At 42.6% G+C, this 21,626-nt stretch overlaps 1 protein-coding gene across 6 annotated transcripts in view; it reads left to right on the top strand.

The window, feature by feature from the left end:
* The window catches only part of PPFIA3 (PTPRF interacting protein alpha 3), a 116,523-nt gene that overhangs the window by 36,632 nt on the left and 58,265 nt on the right, over positions 1-21,626 (top strand). For all 6 annotated transcript variants that reach the window (XM_044281616.1, XM_044281617.1, XM_044281615.1 and 3 more), the window contains exons 3-8: positions 4,584-4,685; positions 16,079-16,243; positions 20,115-20,189; positions 20,277-20,348; positions 21,031-21,252; positions 21,390-21,536. In XM_044281616.1, the coding sequence (XP_044137551.1) occupies positions 4,584-4,685; positions 16,079-16,243; positions 20,115-20,189; positions 20,277-20,348; positions 21,031-21,252; positions 21,390-21,536 (783 nt within the window). The remainder of the gene's footprint in view (positions 1-4,583; positions 4,686-16,078; positions 16,244-20,114; positions 20,190-20,276; positions 20,349-21,030; positions 21,253-21,389; positions 21,537-21,626) is intronic.

Below are 21,626 nucleotides of genomic sequence, written 5' to 3'. Positions count from 1 at the left end.
TCCCTATATCTTCAGTTTTAATTATTATGCATTAATAATTGCTCTGGTCAAAAACTCTAACTTATGGCCTCAGCATGGCTAAGAAATGATATTATATAAAACAGGAAATAAAAAAAAAAATACAGAAGACATGATTTCCCTGTGTAAAAATGTGCCATAGCTACAACATAACCTGAAAACTGAAGGAATCTTCTTTCCTAAAATCAATAACCAAACTGTGTCTGGAAGGAAGCTTTTAATAAAGTCTTGTGGTCTGCTCCATGCATCCATGTCGTTGGATATGGCCTATTGGATTACACCTGGGAACCCTACTCCAGTTGAGTAAAAATGTCCCTTTTATGCAAATATGCAATTTTTATAATGATAATAATAATAATAATATTTATTTATATAGCGCTTTACAAATTCATAGGGTTCATGTACAAAGCAAAAGTAACTGGCTAATATATACAACTGAAACACTAGGAGTCAGAGTCCTGCTCGCAAGAGCTTACAATCTATGAGTAATTGGGGATGACACATAAGGTAGTTGATTGTGATAAGTAGGATTCGAGCCATTATTGAACTGACAGGAGTGGTGCCGGACGATCTGCTTCAGGTTTGGGACTACTAGAGGATCGAGTTTAGGCCAGAGGAGTTGGTGGGGGAGAGGTTTAGTCGGGAAAAAGTCATTTTAGGGAGCTTGATAAGTCTGCCTGAAAAGATGTGTTTTTAAGGCACATTTGAAGGTGGAGAAGTTGTGAATTGACCTAATATTCCAGGGCAGAGCATTCCAGAGAGTAGGTGCAGCTCGAGAAAATTTGTAGGTGCAGCTCGAATTATGGAGGTTATTAATCTTAGATTGCTAACAAAACGGAGAGCACAAGTAGGGTGGTAGACGGAGATGAGGGAGGAGATGTATGGGGGTGCAGCCCTGGGGAGAGCTTTGTGGGAGAGGGTGAGAAGTTTTAACTGTATTCTGTGGTGGATGGGCAACCAGTGAAGTGACTGGCACAGGCTAGCAGCATCATTGTAGTGGTTGGATGGATAGATGAGCCTGGCTGCAGCATTTAGGACAGACTGAAGGGGGGAGAGTTTAGTGAGAGGGAGACCGATTAGTAATGCGTTGCAGTAGTTAAGACGAGAACGAATCAAGGCGTTTTTGCCGTTTCCATTTGTTCTTGAGATATAGGATTAGTTTTAAATTTTATCGTGTGGTACTGATTAGATGCCATGATCCCAGCAAGTTATTAGCTATGGTAGAAATATATGAACAATATTTGAAAAAGTAGGAACCATTTTATATGGAAAATCAACCCGATCATTACAAGTATCTTGTCCTTAGTCCTTTTCTCCTTCCAGGCTGCAGCTCCCTCTCCCTTCTGGTTAGTCTTCTTTCACTTCGGTTTCAGCAACTCCTTCTGTCTGGCTGCTCCTTTCCTGTTCTCTGGGTATTGTTCTTCGTGTTTTATTTTTTCTAGATGGCTTTTCTTATTTTCACACTTCTTACTGGCTATGGCATTTTTTCTTATCCATCCTTCTTGCTCCAGCTTCACCTCTTAAAGGGAACCTGTCATGTGGATATTTGTATATAATTAGTTAGATTCTAATCAATCATTAACTACTAAAAAGTACCTTAGATGTATTCACTCACTGGTGTGACAGATGATTACCTCATAATATACACACAAAGATGCTGCATGCTAATGAGCTGAGTCGAGTCCGGCGTGAGGTCATTGAGTCCAGCGTATATTTAATTCAGAGCTATGGCCTCTGCCCTGCCCACCTGCTGCTGATTCATATGGAAACAAACTGTCATTCAGCAGCAGGTGGGTGGGGAGAGTCAGGAGCTCATGAATTTTCAGGACTCATCATTATCAGCTGGAGCTTTTCAATACAAGATGTTGGCAGATTGACTGGGTCAATTAAAGAAAGTGACCCAGCATTTTGCTAAGAGAATCAGTCACTTATTTATGTTGCCATACTTAGGACACCATAAAACTGGTGACGGGTTCCCTTTAAGTTCGCCATACATATTAGATCTCTGTTGGCTAAACCCATCGATTTCAGCCATACATCTAATGTGTATAGGGTCTCCCAACTCCTCCCACAGCAGATATACAGGAAAATAGGAACAAGCAAGTTGGATTTCAGCCGCCCAATGCTTTTGGCTTTCACAACTCTCCCTATTCACTACGTATACATGCTTTACCAATCTTGCCATACATATGCATGCTCAATCAAGATGGCTGTTGGGTGAACAGGCACTTGACCAACAGTAATATCATGTGTATGGCTATCTTTATCTTTCTTTCTGGCTCAATTTCCTTCTGTTCTCTGTCTTCTTTCTGGCTCTAGCACATCCTATACTCTGGCTCATCCTCTCCTACTTTCTAGCTGCAGCTTCATATCTCCTCTACCTCTTTTGTTGGCTTTGGCTCCTTTATTCTCTCATTCTTTTTGGTTTCAGCTTCTCCTCTTCTCCCCTTTTTTCTGTCTCCAACTTTTCCTACGGTTCTCCTTTCTGGCTCTATCTCCTCCTCCCTCCCATACTTTTTTGGCTCCAGCCTCTCCTTCTTTCCTCCATTCTCCCTTTAGCTTCTTCTCATAGCCTCCTTCTGTGCTCTGGCCCATCTTTTCTGGCTCTATCTTCTATTCCTGCTTCCTGGCTTTTGCTCCTCTTTTACCCTCCTTTCTGATTCTGGCTCCTTTTCTTACCTCCTTTCTGGCGTCAGCTCCTCTACTTCTCTCCTTTTGCTCTGGCTCCTCCTACTCTCCTCCAGCTTCTTCTCTTCTGCTCCTTCCATACGCTGGCCTTGGTTCTGCCTCTCATACTATTTTTTTATTGCTCCAGCTCATCTTCTCTTTCCTGGCTCTGGCTCCTCATTATCCTCCTTGTTTCTTGCTTCAGCTCCGCAGCTTCTTATTCTTTCCAGCTCCATCTTCTCCATCTTCCAGGCTGCTGCTTCTCGTCTGTTCCTCATCCTCTTTAAAGACCCAATGTTCTATCCACTGAGAACTAGTGAATGATATTAAGCTTCTCTTCTTCATTTGCAGCAATGTACATTATAATCAACGTGCCGGATGTTTCAGAATCATATTTTCAAAAAGTAGTTTTCATGAAAATCACCGCTGCTGCCCTTCTGCCCCACAAAAACATCCTTTCTCAGAATTGTAGAAAAAATGTACTTGGTATTTCAGAGCTGAGCTGCTGCAGAACCTCTTCCATAATCACCTTTCCACACCAAATATATTTGGGGTATGCTCGGTTGGGATGGAGATCCTCAGTTTTCTGCCATAGAATTGCGGGAGGAATCTGCAGCATATACAGTAGCATGTTAATTTATGCTGGAGATTTCAATGCATAGGGTGAAATGTGCAGCAATTATTCAGCAAAATCATGGAGATTTTGCCACAGGTCTACAACAAAATCTGCTATGGATTGTGCTCTGCAAAATATGTACTGGGGAAACATACACTTATGGCATTATGATAGTGTTCCTTAAAGGGATTCTGTCACCTCATTTTAGCTTATAGAGCTGCGGACATGCACGGCTAGATCGCTGCTAGCATGTCTGCAATATACCTGTTCCATAAAGCGGTGTCCTTTTATTGTGTTTAAAAAATGATTTTAGAGATATGTAAATGAGCCTGGTAAAGTGCCCAGTGATGAGCATGCGCAATGCCGGTATAGTGTTCCTTCCCTGTGCTGGCATCAGCCTCAGGGAAGGAACTGCACATGCGCTATTTCGCGCATCGCGAGATTACGGCAATGTAACTGTGAAGAAAGGAGGAGATTCGGAGGACGCAGGTGGTGCTGGGCTCCCTCACAGGGGGGCGTGGCTTGGCAGGAAGAAGGTTAGTACAGCCCCTTGGGCACCTTACCAGGCTCTTACATATCTCTAAAATCATTTTTTTAAACGTAATAAAAGGACACCGCTTTATGGGACAGGTATATTGCGGACATGCTAGCAGCGATCTAGCCGTGCATGTCCGCAGCTAAAACAAGGTGACAGAATCCCTTTAAGGTGTTTTTAAGGGTTTCAGATTTCCATGGCCTACAGTTACGTTCCATGGTGGAGGACAAGTGAAGGGTTACTAACACTGCATAATAATACTGCATAGCATTTGGTGATTGTCCATATAAAAGGTGGTAGAAAATAAATAATCTAAAATACCATAGAAAAGGTCTAGTGAGGTGCCCAGTAACACAAAGCAGGCAGTGTGCTAAAGGGGGTCTGTGTAGGACTGATTCCCCTGGGAGCGTTCTGAGACCAGAGCTACACAAAGCAGCCAGTGTGATCTTACTGCTGCTCTCACATCTCTTCCTCACCTTCGTGCAATTGGCAGAAAATTCACTTTTTTTTTCTTCCCTCATTGCGTCCTCCATAAGACATTTTAAACCGTGTCCGCTGCATGTGGAGACATTTTCACAGTAATTCAGGATAGTGTACAAAATTATCTCCTAAATAACATAGAAACTGTTGGAAGGAATGAGATGGGTGTCCCTGGAATCTACACCTTTGTAAGCAGTTTTATTTTAAAAAGAACATGCATTTTTGTCCTGCTTTTGATTTTTCATAAATTGCTTTTTTGTTTCCTAGGAATTCGCAGCCCTCACTAAGGAGTTGAACTTGTGTCGCGAGCAACTTCTGGAGAGAGAAGAAGAGATTGCGGAACTGAAAGCAGAAAGAAACAACACTCGGGTGAGTTGGGAGATGACAGTGGGAGTGTTCGGGACTGGTTATAGAGGGGGGGGTATTGGAAGGCCAGGCTGCCCGTAAAGGGGTTGGCACTTCCCTCTCCTCCTATTTCAGCACCATCAAGTTCTGGTACAGCCAGCAGATGGAGGAAACAGGATATCTACCAAATGAGCGTTTAAGTAAAGATATCATCATGCATATTATTTGTATTTGTGTTCATAGATAGACAGATAGATGCTGTGCCTGGATCTGTCTATCTCACTGAGACATTATGAAAATATTTTCTGTGCTGTACTTCTTGAAGAACCTATATTATGTGCATTACAGGCATAGCCTGTAATAAAGATGATTGTGACTAAGCTTTAAACCATTTTGAGCTACGAATGTTTTGGAGCATGGACCTTCTTCAGTGTCTCATTGATGGACCTCCTTCAATTGGGTGGTTGCATTTAAGCTTCTCAAATGTTGTTTCCCTTGATAACGAACTTCATGATTAAAGTTTTCTGAAATTGTGGGATTACCAATGATCTTTTGTGTATGGAGGCAACCAGTAGGATAGGGCAGGTAGGATTTCAACATGCCCGCTCCTTTATTCTCATGAGCGAAAAGCCACAGCCAAAGAAGTATGACAGTGACTTAGTCTGTATTCCTCTCTCTCTCTACTGAAGTAGACATGGACGGAGAAGTCCTTCAGTAGTGACAACATAGCCTTTTATTATCATAGTCTCCTGCTCATCCCCTTCCTTCCCTGCCTGATGACTCCTTAAAGGGGATTTCCAGGACTTGGCCGACCTGATATTGAAGAACCATTCAGTACATGGTCCAATGATCAGCCAAACATGCCCAGTGATCACCCAACAAACAAGCTGCTTTGTCAGTGATTGTATGTTTAATGTAGGTATTAAAATCACTTGTCGGCAGCACATAATGCTTGGCTGAGCTGTTTGCTGTGAACATGAATGCCATCTCTTGTTCCCTGTTATCAGCCATGTCAGGCAGGGCATAGGATTGCTAGAATATTCTTCGATAGGATGACTGACCACAAATCCAGAAAGACTTTTACATAGGTGTGAATATCTGACATCTCTGAACTTTGGGTTTTATGCTCCATTAAATGTTCTGGACACAAAGAAAACTGTTTCACCACTAATATTTAATCAGTAGTAGAACGCTGCGGCCCTTTCCGCCCAAATAAATGTGTCATTTGTGATTTAGTGTTGGTATTGCCCTCTGGGCTGATTGTGCCCTTGTCTCAGATCTTTACAAGGTATTGAAAGGTAGGCTTTAAAATCTCCAGTGCAGATATGTTGCTGACTTCCGGAGCTTACATTATTTAGTTCACCCGGCCCATAAAACCATGCATGCCTATTTAATTGTCAGGTATGTCAGCGGAGTGGTTAACACCCTTATGTGAGCAGTTGAGTGGGTGTTCATAGCAAAACACAAGATCATATAAGGAGCCTGTATATTCAGATTCCTTTCTTTTCCTCAGCTGAGTTGTTTGGGGCATATTTGCCCTTGAGGCTTTAGTTCAGAAGCTGAAGATGAGCGGATATATAATTTTTTATGTTTTGTCTGAAAAGCCTGAATCCAGGATGATTTATGAGGAATGCCAAATAGCTGCAACACTATTTTTGTCTCAAATTATCATCTCTTCATTTACCGGAAGCCATACAAAGGAGTCTCCTGTTCTAGATGGCTATTGATCAGGGGCATCATGCCTGGTTATGTCAATCACTGACCCTCAGTGATCCTCAGTCCTAGCACTTAAAGGTGTAGTGTCCCGCTGTGCCCTCTTCTACAGTGCAATTCATGAACAATTGAAAAACAAAATCACTTTTTTTTTTTTTTTTACTTCTCTAGTGCAAAGGTCATCTCCTCTGTTCTGGTAATGCATAATTAGGAACCTCCATACTTACCAACATTTAAAGGAGTTTTATGGTACTTGGAAATTGATGATGTATCCTGAGGATGGGTCATCAATATCATATTTGTGGGGGTCCAATACCAAACACCACTACCAATTGGCTGCAGTACCCAGGCACAACCACTAGACACTGGATGGAACCTTGACCTTCTGGCCCCATCCACTGTATAGTTTCCAGTAGCAGCAGCTGCCTGACGTAGCTGATTGGTGGGTGTGTGAGGTGTTGGACCGCCACCGATCTGATATTGATGATCTATCCTGAGGATAGGCCATAAATATCCAAGTACTTGAAAACCCCTGTAAACAGTCAAAATTGAGATATTTAATCCCCATGCTGGTAAGATGCCAAAAAAACAGGAACACCCTTAAAACAACTTTTTGGATGGGTTTTGCATATGCCTTCCCCCGTTTGAAGCCCAGTCCAGGGAAGATGTAGCATTGTCACCAGTGTCTTGCTTTGTCTGCTTCTATGCAACAGAACTATTACAATAAGAGGTAGTGGTGGGGTGGGGGTGGGGACCTTATACAGGAATAGAAAATCATGGCTGCTTTCTGTCATAAACAACACCATACTTCTTCCCTAATGTTGTGTGGTATAGCAGTTCAGTCTCACATCTTCAAGATATTGAGGGATCTCCTTTATCTTCCAAAATCTTTTTGTGGCTCTTAATGCAATGTGTAACTGTACTTTTCATCTTGGGTTACATAGCTGCCAGTAGTAATGGAAAGAGGTTGGGGCTTACCACAAAGGAGGCGGGATATGTGCAAATTTACACCAAAGTGGGTGTTTCTTGTATGTTTCCAGAGCATAAGGCTTAAAGGGGTATTCTGGTTAGTTAAAGTTATAGCTATCAGATTAGTGGAAGTCCTACCACTGGTACCCTCACTGATCACGAAAACTGTGACCCGGTACCCCCTGCAGCTCCCCTGAAGTAACGAGAGAGGCCGGTTGTACGTGTGTAGCCACCCTATTAATTTCTATAGGACTTCTGGAGATAGCTGAATGGATAGGGGATAACATTAACTAACCTGAATACTAAAAGGGTTGTCTGGCCTTGGAGCTGACAACCTCTTGGGCCCTCCCCTGTCCCTTTTGAACATCAAAAAAACACTCGCCTATCTGCGGTCCCTACGCTGCTGTTTTCCCAGCCAAGAAGTGGCTTGGTCGCATGACTATTTTGGCCAATCACAGACCTCAGTGGTCACTCAGCTTGAACGGCACTGCTGTGATGTAGCATTCAATTCATTTATGTACAGCAGGTAGATGGAATGAGGTGCACATTGAACATCAGCTGATCGGCAGCGGTGCCAACAATCGGGCCTCCTCTGATCTGATATTGATGGCTTATCCTAAGGATCCCAGAAAACCCCTTTTACCCAAAGTCAAAGTCAACATCACATAATATACAGTAGCCCATCTCCAGTGATAGTATGACAAGATAAACGAGCAAGTGGATTTTTTTTGTATTTTTTTTATTACCCACAAGTCACAAAAGATGCTGAAAGTGGTTCCCGTTCACATCTATGCATTTTTGGGCACGTCGGGTTATGTTGTCTGATACGGCTTGCAGCTCTTCAGCAGTGATGCTGCGGACAGTGTTTGTGATGTTTTCCTTGAGTTCATCCAGGGGATGTGGATTGTTAGCGGACAGTTTCTGGTTTAAATTTCCCCACAGATAAAAATCGTATGTGGACAAGTCTGGGGAACATGGTGGCCATAACCCCTTGCTCACAGTTCGCTCCTCCGTAAACAGTTCATGAACCCGTGTCAGTGAGTTCTGTGAGGTGCGGCATGTTGCCCCATCTGGTTGGAAAGAGCAGGACATTTTTTCTTCTGCAGCATCACTGTTGAAGAGCTGAAAGCAGTATCGGCCAACATAATCCGGCGTGCCCAAAGATGCATAGACATGGACGGGGACCACTTTCAGGATCTTTTGTTATTTGCGGGTAATTAAAAAAACAATCCACTTACTCGTTCATCTTGTCATAGTAATGCTGGAGGTGGGCTACTTTTTCATGGGTCACCCTCTATTTTAATGTTGAAGCTGGAGTTGGAACTGGTACATTTTTAACAATTCTACCCAAAACTGAGTCTGAGCCTGCAGTCAATATTAATAGTCAATGTTAATATTTTGAAATTGGCAGACTCGCCCTTTAAGAGGCCAATCCTGTACTACAAGAAGAGCTTGGAGGCAGAGAGGATGGGGAGTTGTCCACAAGGGGACAGTGGTTTCCCTATGGGGTAAAAAGTTGTGAGACAGTCTCACAAATTCTGACCAGATTGCGCGTGCCCTCTTTCTATTTTATGAAAACATTCAGGTCACATATTGAGTTAATTACTAAATTTTACCGTGATCTATGGGTGGCCAAATTATCATGGAACCCAAGCATTTTCATTACTAAATCAATGTCCTGTCTTTTTTATGGAAAAATGTATTTTGAACAGTGGCCAACACCAGTAGGTTACATGTCCCACTTTTAGGATCTTTCAGATCCCTTTGCAATGTGACGCAACAATTATTGGGACGTGTCATGTATTGGGAATTATGCAAAGCTGCCGCTTCTAGCTAAATAATTGCAACAGCAGGGACACGCCAATAATTCTGTCAACTCTCATGCTGTGCAAGAAGCCGAGGAACCTGACACGACTGGAGGAAGCGTGCAGTTGGCCTCAGTAACGACTGGTACCAGTAACATCGTTATTTTTCGCTGGCTGCTTGCTACTTCTCCTATTCATTAATGAGACAAACGGGGGTAACTATGAACACGTTTGGGAGATGGTATATTGGGAGCAGTGGAAGATGTCACAATCCTTTGTGTTTGGTGAGCGACTGCGCGGTAGTGATTGCCACTCATCTCCAACAGCAGTGTAAGGAGTTAACGACCCATATGATATAGGCTGCCCTCTTTTCTGTTAGGTTAGAAAGTCGCTATAAATAAACACACTTCACGGTGCGCTTTCATACCATGGCATAGTGCCGCATCAAAGTCGAGGACACGTAGGAAGTGCCTGTCACAGTAAATGTGGATGACAGCGTGCCACAGGCTAAATAAGACTGCTGGAAGGAGCTTTGTGTGTTTTCACTGTGAAATTACCTCAGTGAAGACTTATCAAAGAACAAGACAGGGAGATTACACCCAGTGATCCGGCAGCAACGTGGATGCCAATAGTGGGATGGGGAGGTGGGTTCAGATAAACTGGATCTAGTGGTATCTGTGTAATGTAGATTGGATGTGAGATGAGCATGAAAGCTACAATTGGCAGCTAAGACAAGCAGCAAATATCTTTCACACTTGTGTATGGAACTGGAGGTATGTGAGAGAGTAGATCATAGAGAGGAGATCAAAACTGTCAATAAACCTACTAAAAATATGACAGTCAGCATAATCAATGGCTAAAATGGCTAACAGCAGAAGACAATAGATTTTCTTCTACTGCGCAGCAAATATAAGTAAATTTGATGTTACATAGGAAGACAACGGCGATAGCTATTTGAATTTTTGCTACTTCAAATAGCTGTGTAGCCCATGCTAATTTTTTGAAATGTTATTCATACATATATTTTATGTTCTATCAATCTAAGGCCCTGATTTATAAAAAAAACAGTGATAAGTAGAGTGTTCTAGTGGTGATAGATAATCAGTTCTCACCTCTCCTGTGTTCTCTCCTGTACTTATACTATAAACAGTGATGAGCAAAGTTTTCTAGTGGTAATAGATAATCAGTTCTCACCTCTCCAGTGTTCTCTTCTGCCCCTTAGACTATAAACAGTGATAAGATCGGTGTTCAAGTGGTGATAGATAATCAGTTCTCACCTCTCCTGTGTTCTATCCTGTACTTATACTATAAACAGTGATAAGCAGAGTTTTCTAGTGGTAATAGATAATCAGTTCTCACCTCTCCATTGTTCTCTTCTGCCCCTTACTCTATACACTGTGATATGATTGATGTTCAATTGGTGATAGGTATCAGTACTCACCTCTACTGTGTCCTCTCTTGTCCTTATACTATAAACAGTGATGAGATCGGTGTTCAAGTGGTGATAGATAATCAGTGCAAGTGGTGATAGATAATCAGTTGTCACCTCTCTTGTGTTCTTCCCTGTCCTTATACTATAAACAGTGATAGACTGGATGTTCTAGTGGTGACAAAAATTCAGTTCCTACCTCTCCTGTGTTCTCCCCTGTCCTTATACTCTAAACAGTGATGAACAGGGTGTTCTAATGGAGATAGATAATCAGTTCTCACCTCCCCTGTGTTCTGTCCGGGTCCCTTATAAATAGTGATAAGCAAGTTGCTCTAGAGGTGATAGAAAATCAGTTCTCACCTCTCCTGTATTGTCTCCTGTCCTTATACTATAAACAGTGATATGATCGGTGTTCAAGTGGTGATAGATAATCAGTTCTCACCTCTCCTGTGTTCCCCCTGTCCTTATTCTATTAACAGTGATAAGCAGGGTGTTCATGTAGTGATAGATAATCAGTTCTTATCTCCCCTGTGTTCTGTCCGGGTCCCTTTATAAACAGTGATGAACAAGGTGCTCTAGTGGTGATAGAAAATCAGTTCTAACCTGTCCTGTGTTCTCTCCTGTACCTTATAGTAGTGATAAGTAGGATTTTCTAATGGTAATAGACAATCAGTTCTCACCTCATCTGTGTTTCCCTATGTCTTTATACTATAAACAGTGATAAGCATGTTATTCTGGTAGTAATAGAAAATCAGTTATCACATCTCCTGTGATCTCTCCTCTCTTTATACAATAAATAATAAGTAGGGTGTCCTAGTGGTGATAGAAAATGCGTTCTCACCTCTCCTTTGTTCTCCCTTTTCCCTTATACTAGGTATGTTCATGCTGCTCCAAGTCCCTTAGTTACAATGCCTGAAACTGTGCTTCACATGCTCAGTAGTGAAGACCAGAGGTGGGACTTTACTACTGGGCATGCCTGTAGTCATCTCAGAACTGCTAGACAGAATAGGAAGACAGTATTAAAGGGGTTGTCTGGGAATAACTAACTTTTCACAGGTGCCCGCAGCATGCCCTTGTTATAGAAAGAATCATGCATACCTATTCCCCGCCACCTTGGTCCTGCGTGACGGGTCCCTTGTGTCCATCTTCCAGTCCACGACTTGTTTACTTCCTCTCTAGCATGGGTATGGTCACCTGCTCCTTGGCAGCCAAAGGTTTCAGCTATGATGTGTCTCTTGTGGAGTCATTGGCTGCAGTGGAGCAGATGATCATGCCCATGCTAGGGAGGAAGTATACAAGCCGAGCACTGGAAGATGGACACATTATGGCCAGTGCACAGAATTGGAGCTGCAGGTAAATATGAATCTTCCCAAAGCAGAGGCAGGATGCGGGCACCTGTGAAAAGTTATTTATTACCAGACCACCCTTTTATGACCAGTACTGAATATAGCAGTTCCACTTTTTACATTTTTCTTTTATTCCCATGTAGACTAGCACATGATTCAGTGCATTTCCAGTACTTGCATATAGAGCTTTTATAACATTTTCTTAGGAATTATTCATAGATTTCTTACAATTATTAAGTGTTGTGTTTTCCAGTTATTAAATGCATAGTGCATTGCAGATTAATTTATAAAATTACTGGAATTTCAGAAATAGTATTTCAATAATTATGGTAGTAATAAAAAGTCTGATGTTAGTATTTTAATGCAGGAAATTTATTGCTAAATTATTTGCCATTCATGAAGGAGCCTGAGGCGGTGTTGATAAAATGCAGGAGTCTAAGTCAGAACTTTGGCTTACTGACTCCACAGCCCTGATGCCTGAAAGGGGTATTCTAGGATTTTACTATTGATGACCTCACCGATCAGCTGTTTTGTTGTAGCTTTAGTGCCAGAAATTGACACTGGACCTAGACAGCTCCATCCCATGTGCAGGGGATGCCACTGGTTACTGCAGCATTCAATTCAATGGGAGCGGTGCTGCAGTCAGCAGCTCCATTCATTATACAACTGACAGAGCTGTGTAGTACCGACTTTCTGTGTCACTGTTACTGCAGAACTGCAGTTTGATGAGGGCGCAGGGTCTCAGACCCACTCCAATATAGATATGAATAGGCTATCCTGTGGATTGGCCATCTGTAGTAAAGTCCTGGAATACTGTACCCCTTTAAGACTTACTGCAAAGGTGCATTATGTTTAGTTTTAGGCCTCGTTCACACGACCGTTTTTTTTTTTCCGTTTTGCGGGCCGTTTTTTGCGTTCCGTATACGGAACCATTCATTTCAATGGTTCCGCAAAAAAAACTGAATGTACTCCGTATGCATTCCATTTCCGTATTTCCATTTTTCCGCTCCGTTAAAAGATAGAACATGTCCTATTATTGCCCGCAAATCAAGTTCCGTGGCTCCATTCAAGTCAATGGGTCCGCCCAAAAAACTGAAAACATACGGAAATGCATCCGTATGTCTTCCGTATCCGTTCCGTTTTTTGCGGAGCCATCTATTGAAAATGTTATGCCCAGCCCAATTTTTTCTATGAAATTACTGTATACTGTATATGCCATACGGAAAAACGGAACGGAAACACAATGGAAACAAAAAACAGAACAACGGATCCTTTTAAAACGGACCGCAAAACACTGAAAAAAGACATATTAGTATATATAGTTACTACAGTTGAAAAAAGACTTAAGTCCATCAAGTTCAATCTTGATGGACTTAAGTCTTTTCTATCTATCTTACATAAAGCTGAGTGTATGTGTGTGTATATATGTGTATTTCCGGTAAAGGAATCCACACCGTCGCATTTACAATCACAAAATTTGGCACACAGGTACATTAGGTGTCCTGGAAGGTTTTAGACTGGGTGTCCGAGATATTCCCCAAAAATGCATTAGCCAATAGAAGTCTGGTCACATGTCCCTTATCAGCCAATATAAGCTTGCAGGCCCTTAGTCTCCACATACACACCGTTTTGACACCAGGTTTTCATAACAACCCAGCCATTTTTCTTCACTGCTGTAGGTCAACTTTAAAGGGGCAGGACACTGTGGATGACACTGTTAAGGGAGCGGAGTGCTGTGGAGTTACAGTTAGGGGCAGGTAGGGTGGCTATTTAGGCCACCCTCAAAAGACGAACTTATAAACCCTGCCCCCAGGTCCCGCTAAGCCGTGCCCCTGACCCAGTTACACCCCGCACCCTCCCACTCCGCAGCTGCCGGGGATTGAAAAAATGAAGGTAAAAAATCAACGTCTGTCAGTTGCAGGGGTGGAGGGAGGGTGAATTTCTGCCAGCAGCTCACGCTAAGACAGAACAGTGCTGCTGTCTGAGAGTGAGCTGTTCAAAAACACATCCCTGTGTCCGTCCAGGCCCTGCGCCGGACGGAGGACAGAAAGTTAGAAAGCCAGACTATCCAGCCTAAAACCGGACCTCTGGGGACCCTAGGGGCAGGCTGCTGTGGAGGTCACAGTTAAGGGGACGGTCCGCTATGGAGGTCAGTGTTAAGGGGTAGATTGCTGTAGAGGCCACTGTTAAGGGGGAGGGGTGTTGTGGAAATCACTGTTAAGGAGACGGGGTACTGTCGAGGTTACTAATAACGAGATGGCCGCTGTGGAGGTCACTGTTAAGGGGGAAGGATGCTGTGGAGGTCACTGTTAAAGGGGTGGGCATGGTGGAGGTCACTGTTAAAGGGGCAGGGAACGGTAGAGGTCACAGTTAAGGGGACTGTCCGCTATGGAGGTCAGTGTGGGTGCTGTACAGGTCATTTAAGGGGACGGGGTGTTGTGGAGATCACGTTTTAAGGGAACGGAGTTCTGTGGAGGTCACTGTTAAAGGGGTGGGCAATGTAGAGGTCACTGTTAAGGGAGGAGGGGACTGTGAAGGCCGCTATTAAAGGGGCAGCGGGGTACTGTGAGGTCACTGTTAAGGCAGCGGGGCACTATGAGGTCACTGTTAAGGAAGCGGGGTACAGTGGAGGTTCATGTTAAGGGAGCGGGGTACTGTGGCAGTCACTGTTAAAGGGGGAGTCGCTGTGGAGGTCTCTGTTAAGGGGGCTGGGAATGGTGGAGGTCAGTTAAGGGGACTGTAACCTATGGTTAGTGTTAAGGGGCGGGTGCTGTAGAGGTCACTGTTAAGGGGGCGGGCCCTGTGGAGGTCACTGTCAAGGAGGTGGGGTGCTGTGGAACTCACTGTTAAAGGGGCATACTGCTGTGAAGGTAAAAGTTAAGTGGGGGGGCTGCTGTGGAGGTCCCAAAAATAAGGAGACAGGGCACTGTGGGGGGGTCAGTCTTAAGGGGTGGGGGGCTGTGGGAGGTCACTTTTTAAGGGGGTGGGGTACTGTAGATGTCACTGTTATAGTGGATACTGTCGATATATTTTAATGAAACACACAAACATTAAATGAAACCTCAGCTAGTGTGTGTGTATGTGTGTGAAGCTGCTTCAACCAGATCTATCTCAGACTGTATAGCAGCTACAGGTATGAGCCAGGTCTTCTCATATAGCCTCTAAGAATCTAAGCTTTAAACCTTCAACTTTTATAAACCGGAGTGAACAGGAGTGAAAGCTGCAAGTATATGCAGCTCCTATGTCACCTCTATCTCCAGCTGTAATGTAGCTGGAACTGACATATTTAGAAGTTTATATTCTAAGCTTTAAAACAAGAGCTGGCTTATATTTCTAGCTGCTATACAGCCTGAGATAGAGTTGTTAGTACAGTAGAAATGATACATTCTTGGCTACTTAAGTGCCACGAGTTTCTTCCTTGGCAGTGAAAGGACTGCTTACCGTATATGACCTCACTCAATTGCAAAATCATATGAGATAAATGATTTGCAATGATTCAGGGGAGGTGCCTTTTTTATATATAAGAAACTCCAAAAAACTGTGATATTGCATAATATCAGTGAGACACTATGGGGGAATATGAAATATGCAATACAATACCATGCTATGTGAACACGCTTGTCCAAAAATCACCTGCCATATAGTCCCCATGGAGCCCTGGTCTAAAGGAAGAAAAGCCTGGTTGGAATTCACAAAATGAAGAAAAACGCTAGAAAATGCCAGTGACCTGAATGGCAGTAGCACCTGTGGGGGTTGCAAAAGTAGCTTCATGTTAAATATTGTCATCTTTGTTAGCAGTCCCTTGTGGCGCAGTCCTCAGGAAGCCATTAATTTTAATCCCTCAGTGCATTGTGAAGCTGTTAGTCTTTGATATCAGACATGCAGGAGGTTAATAAAAAAGTGTTTGGTCTACTGAGATTATATTTTCTTCGAGTACAAGTAAGTACAGAACAGACTGTTCACTCATTGAATCTGTTATTGCAGTGCCAGGCTGCTGGCATAGAATGATTACTAGATATATCCACTGTCAGATATTGCGGCATGGCAATCGCTTGCCGTTATGATAATGTCTTCAGCACAAAGGCAATAGCTTTTTTGTGTTCTGCTTTGCTTCTGTCTTCATCTAACTCATAATTTTCTCCATCTCCATTCCAGCTGCTGTTGGAACACTTGGAATGTTTGGTGTCCAGACACGAGCGCTCACTGAGGATGACTGTGGTGAAGAGGCAGGCACAATCACCAGCCGGTGTCTCCAGTGAGGTAGAAGTGTTGAAAGCTCTAAAGTCCCTCTTTGAGCATCACAAGGCTCTTGATGAAAAGGTAATGGTGTCTACAGTCTCTGGAGATCTTCCAGCTTACCCATTTATTAGGCTGTAATTTTAGTGATAACCATTGCACCTACATAAAGAGCCCAATTATCTGTTGCTTCAAGGGAAATTCCAGCCACACATTGTTGCTCTCACTCTCTCAGACATCCATTTATATATAAAATGAAGGGACTCTATATAAAGCAAATGTGTGGTCCTATTTGGACTTCCCCTTCTTAGAATGAAGCCTGATCACAGTGGTCCAGGTTTCTTCAACCCCTAACAATCAGTTGTTATCTATTGGGGAACCTCGTTGTGACCACTCATGGAAAGATCTCAAGAAATGTAGTATTAGATGCTCTTGCTTAAAGTAGGAACTTCGTAGTAGATGACTCCCTTTTTATCACATTCATATGTCCTGTTGTGGGGTTGTTCAGGTGAGGCATCCCCTTTAAACTCCACTGAATTATAGATTTATGGAAATCTGTAAGAAGATTCTAAGTTGGTGGCCTCTCAAACAGATGACAGTGTGATTGCCTTTTTTTATAACTTCAGGAAAAATATCACAGACTCAAACAAAAGTGAACTTCTCATATGTATTAAAAGGATTGTCCAGTTTAGAAACCTCATTTTCATATACCCTATCAGGGGATTCTGAATTAAAAGAGCTAGGCCCTCTGTTTAGGATGCTTATCTTTTGGTCAGAAAGGAGAGTGTTTATAAAGGGCGCCTCGTGATTAGGAGATCCCGTTTTGTCTCACATCATCACATAGACCATTGATTTGAGTTGAGATTGTGTAATGCTTCATTTTTCCTGTGGCAGCGCTGCAAGGAAATGTAACACTCAATACCAGGTTTCCTCACAGATGATAACTGGCGGTATACAACCCAAAGTTGATTGCATTGGATAAAAAAATGTTATAGCTTATAATAAGGGTTCAAGGTCCAGCTTTTCACTTAACATTTTCCCTATCCATAATTTATCCCCTCTAATTCAACCACACCATATACCACTAGAAATAAATGGGCCCCAAAAGATCCTGAGTAACTACTCCATACTCTTGGGGACATCTGAATTAATTATTTGTCAGCACATATTGAAAGCTCCACCAGCACCTCTCCACCAGCTCCAGAGACGGGCAGCAAGATGGCCATGACTTACCAGTGGTGGAGAAAGCATAGCAAAGAGAAAAGATGTATCTCCACTGCTGCTTATCTCTCAGAGCTTAATTCTTTTACTTCATAAAATTAATTTTCCAGGATTCATATATTAATGAGTTATCATCAGGAGAAGTCATCAATGTCTGATCGGTGGGAGTCCAGCTTTCGGCACAACCTTCGATCAGCGGTTTGAAAAGGCCATGGCGCCTTGGTAAACTCTGTGGCCTCTTCCTAGGAGAGTGACATCACATTTGTTGGTCACATGGCATAGTTGTAGCTCAGTCCCATTCAAGTCATTGGGCCATGGCTGGAATAACCAACACAGCCGCGTTACAATGTACGGCATCATACTGCCGTACAGGCTGTGGCCTCATCAGACAGCTAATCGGCGGGGGTACCGATAGTCTGACCCCCACTGATCAGCTATTGATGACCTATCATGGGGATAGGCCATCAATATAGGGGTCACGGAACATGCTTTTTAAGATGGGTCACCCTCTGTTTTCGTTTTGACTACAGTACTGACAAAGTTTCAGGTTCAGGACAAGGCAGAGTTTACCCAAACTCTGCCCAATTGCATCCAAAATTTGGTCCTCTATTCCCAGAAACTCAACTTTGTAAGTTCCCTGATTTTCTGAGTTAAGAGCCTCAACTTTTTGGAAAATTGAATGTTTTAATCACAATGAAAAGCATATTGGACTTCACTCTATAGAGACAGGTTTTTTTCAGTTCTGCAGCTAAATAAGCTGCATTTAAGTTGACGGCAAATTAATTGGATACAGAGTACATATCAGCACCCTTTGATGTTTACTGCCTACCTTGCTCCTAGCACCTAGAGGCATGGGACGAAGGAACAAATTAATAGCGCCATCAATTCATATGTCATATGTCAGCTCTCAGCCACTTCATAGATGGCAGGTCCCTAGTCAAACATAAGGCCTCATTGTCATGACTGTTGGCTCAGAGCCTCAGGTACAGAGCTAGTTTTCATGAATATTGGCTCAGGGCATAAAATGCTTGTTTCCGCTGCGTGTGAATGCCACTCACGCCAAATCAAATACAGGAATTGTCAGCAACTGGGTAGGAAAGTGTTCTTTATTTTCCAGCATTTAATGTTACCTAGCTGGCTGATTTTCAATTAGACAAGTTTAAGTTGACATTTTTTAAGCTTTTGTCTTAAATTGGAAGAACGTTGCCAAAAAAGAACAATTTCCTAATACATTGTTTTCAACTGTATTGCTCCTGCAGAAAAATTCTGCATGGAAAAACAACCATGCCATGGATTTTCTAATATGTAACTGTGATGTATTTGTCACAAATTTTGATGCAGATTTCACCCTATCAGTGTATAAAACTGCAATCTGCAGTGAATCTGTAGCACTATCTGTATTACCTGTGCATTTTGTTTTGGGGTTGCCACAGGTTCACTGCAGATTTGTGGTGACATCCATGGTGGAAGAAAGTCTGCCACGTGTGGGCTCAGCACAGAACCTGAAATCCCCTTCCTGCACTTTTCTGTTATAGAAAATGTTGTTCTGCAAGGAGTCATTTCATTAATATCAGGGTATTATGGAATTGTTATGCAGTTTTCTAATGTTTTGTGTAAAGCACCTCCATAAAATATTGTGTGTGAGCAATATGCTTACCTTACATTATTCTTTGTTATTGTATTTTTGCTCTTGATCAAGATTGATGGGGTCCCTGGGCAAAAAAATGGTGGTATCCTCCTTCCAAGTACAGTTTCATATAACTAGTGGATAAGTTCCATGTCTAACTGCATAAAAAGGCTGGAATCATACTCACTATCAAAAAACATAACACACCCAGATAGAAATGTCAGATTGCTGCAACTCTCAGCATGTGTTTATGTCCCAGGTAAATGATTACAGGTGTGGTCTGATTAGACACTGGGTCTTGCCACAACAGGGAATAAAGTGCTTCCCCTCCTGCCCTATAAAAGGGCTCTCAGGGGCTACTTTTGGATAGTGTACCTCTTGTCGAAAGATTCTTGACTGCTAGACATGCCTCTTTAACGCACTGGAAACCATTTCACCCAGTTGACAGACTTTGACAGGGGGTGCATCACTGGACTGTGAGAAGCAGGATGGTCTTTTTGACTAAATGCCCATGACCTAGGCTATTCTGACCTAGCTGTTAGTCACTGCTCCCAACATCTCCTATGTGAGGGCACGTACACAAAGTGAACAGGCTCTGCATGGCCCAGACAGACCACCAGTAGAGAGGATCATTTGATTCACCAACAAACACAAGCAGCTCCCACAGTTTCGTTGTCCAGCATCCAGACACAGGTGTTGCCTTCATGACACGTCCTGTCCCTGCCCAGACTATTTCCAGGCATTTAGCAGAAGGAAATTTGGTGTCATGGTGCCCATTACATATCCTGCCATTGTCAGCCAGCCACTGTTACCTACGTTTGCAGTGGTGTCTTGAACAAAAAACCTAGACTTTTGTGGTCTTGAACCATATTCTGCTTGGTGCGTTATTATTTTGTGAATGTATGTACTTGAGGGAACTAGTTGGAGGATCCTGGGCTTATATACCCTTTTGCTCTCCATCTGGCCCACATTACACATTATGATTGTAAATCCACCTTCATAAAATGTAACAACGTGAAAACCAAGGAGATTCCATCTGACATTTTTGTCACTATATTTCATAACCCCAAAGTATATTTCCTCTTTTTTTTTTTTCAACTACAACAGGTTCGAGAGCGCCTTCGAGTGGCCCTTGAAAGGGTAGCAGTGCTGGAGGAAGAGCTGGAAATGTCCAGTCAGGAGGTAAGCATCTTGAGTTTGTTAGTCATCGCAGCATTTTGGTGTAGTGTGTAGGAGATGTAATGTCTGCCTCTCATCCTCTTCTTCCAGTCTCTTTCACTACGAGAACAGCTTGCAAGGAGGAGGTCAGGAATCGATGATGGCAGTAAAGATGGAGACTCTGTAAGCATTCCATAGTAATGTTTTATTTATTTTTTTATTAGAAGGAAATTAGAATTTGCTGGATGGTACCGGCTTAGAAGGTTATTACCCCAGTACCTGTCTTTCTCTGAATAACAAATTAATAGCTCTGATGGGATAATTTTTTTTTTTTCATTTTTGTTAAGTTAAAAAAAAAATATTCATAGAGGATTCCATATTCCTCCATAAACAGATATTCAGAGGGACTGGTTATCTCATTTGAGGGCCCCATCTAACAGTATTCCAGATCACAGCATCTTGGACCTGATATTTTGGATTACGTGACAGTACAGGGTTTTAAGATTTGGGCCATCTGAACAACCCCTTTCCAATAACCCAATTAGGACATGTGTGAATAATAGAAGGGGATCTATCATCATTATGTGATCATTAGATGTTTTATCAACCGGACCTGTAGTGATCAGGTCATTTTTAGGGGGTTGCTTTATGAGCGTGATGTCCTATTGCCCTGATATAAAGCATTCAGATATTTATTTGAAAAGGAGGAACCCTGCTTTTACCTTCCTAGTGCAGGCTGAGCTCCTATGGCCGAAATATGTTTTCCTGTACTATCCTTGTTTGTTCAGTTATGTGGATATCACAAAACCATAGCCATATTCCATGGAGGTAACTCATTGATGTATTTTTGTTTTTATGATTTCAGACCATCCTGAATGGCTCCACGCACCATGAGCTTAGAGTGGGGCGGGAAACTGAGCTGGAAGAGATGTTGGAGAAACAAAGGTTAGAACTATGTCAACTGAAGGAACGCTTGACCATGATGTGCCGCCAAATGGCCGAACTGGAGGAAGAGTTAAACACTGCACAAAAAGATCTTATAAAATCCGAGGAAGTCAGCGCCAAACTACAGCGTGACGTTAAAGAGGTAGGAAGACAAAGTTCATGGTGTGTGTCCTCACTCATGGTGTCTACATGCTTCTGCATTTCTTCATACTACCAATTGATTTCATGTTACATCTGACCATTCTAAATGACTCCTTGAGCTCTATTTTCTGTCATCAGGCTCTGGCACAAAGGGAAGATATGGAAGAACGGATCACTACCTTAGAGAAACGCTACCTGAGTGCACAGAGAGAAGCCACTTCACTCCATGATGTCAATGATAAGTTAGAGAATGAACTTGCCAGTAAAGAATCCCTCTATAGACAGGTAATATATAGCGGACGTTACCTAGATTAGTCATAAAAACAATATTTTCATAATGATCATGGCGGGCATTATCGAGTCACAGTGGACCCC

Source organism: Bufo gargarizans, chromosome 2, assembly GCF_014858855.1.
Source record: "Bufo gargarizans isolate SCDJY-AF-19 chromosome 2, ASM1485885v1, whole genome shotgun sequence".
NCBI classification, from domain to species: domain Eukaryota; kingdom Metazoa; phylum Chordata; class Amphibia; order Anura; family Bufonidae; genus Bufo; species Bufo gargarizans.
Note: the sequence above shows the minus strand (reverse complement) of the source record. Positions and strands in the feature narration are given on the sequence as shown.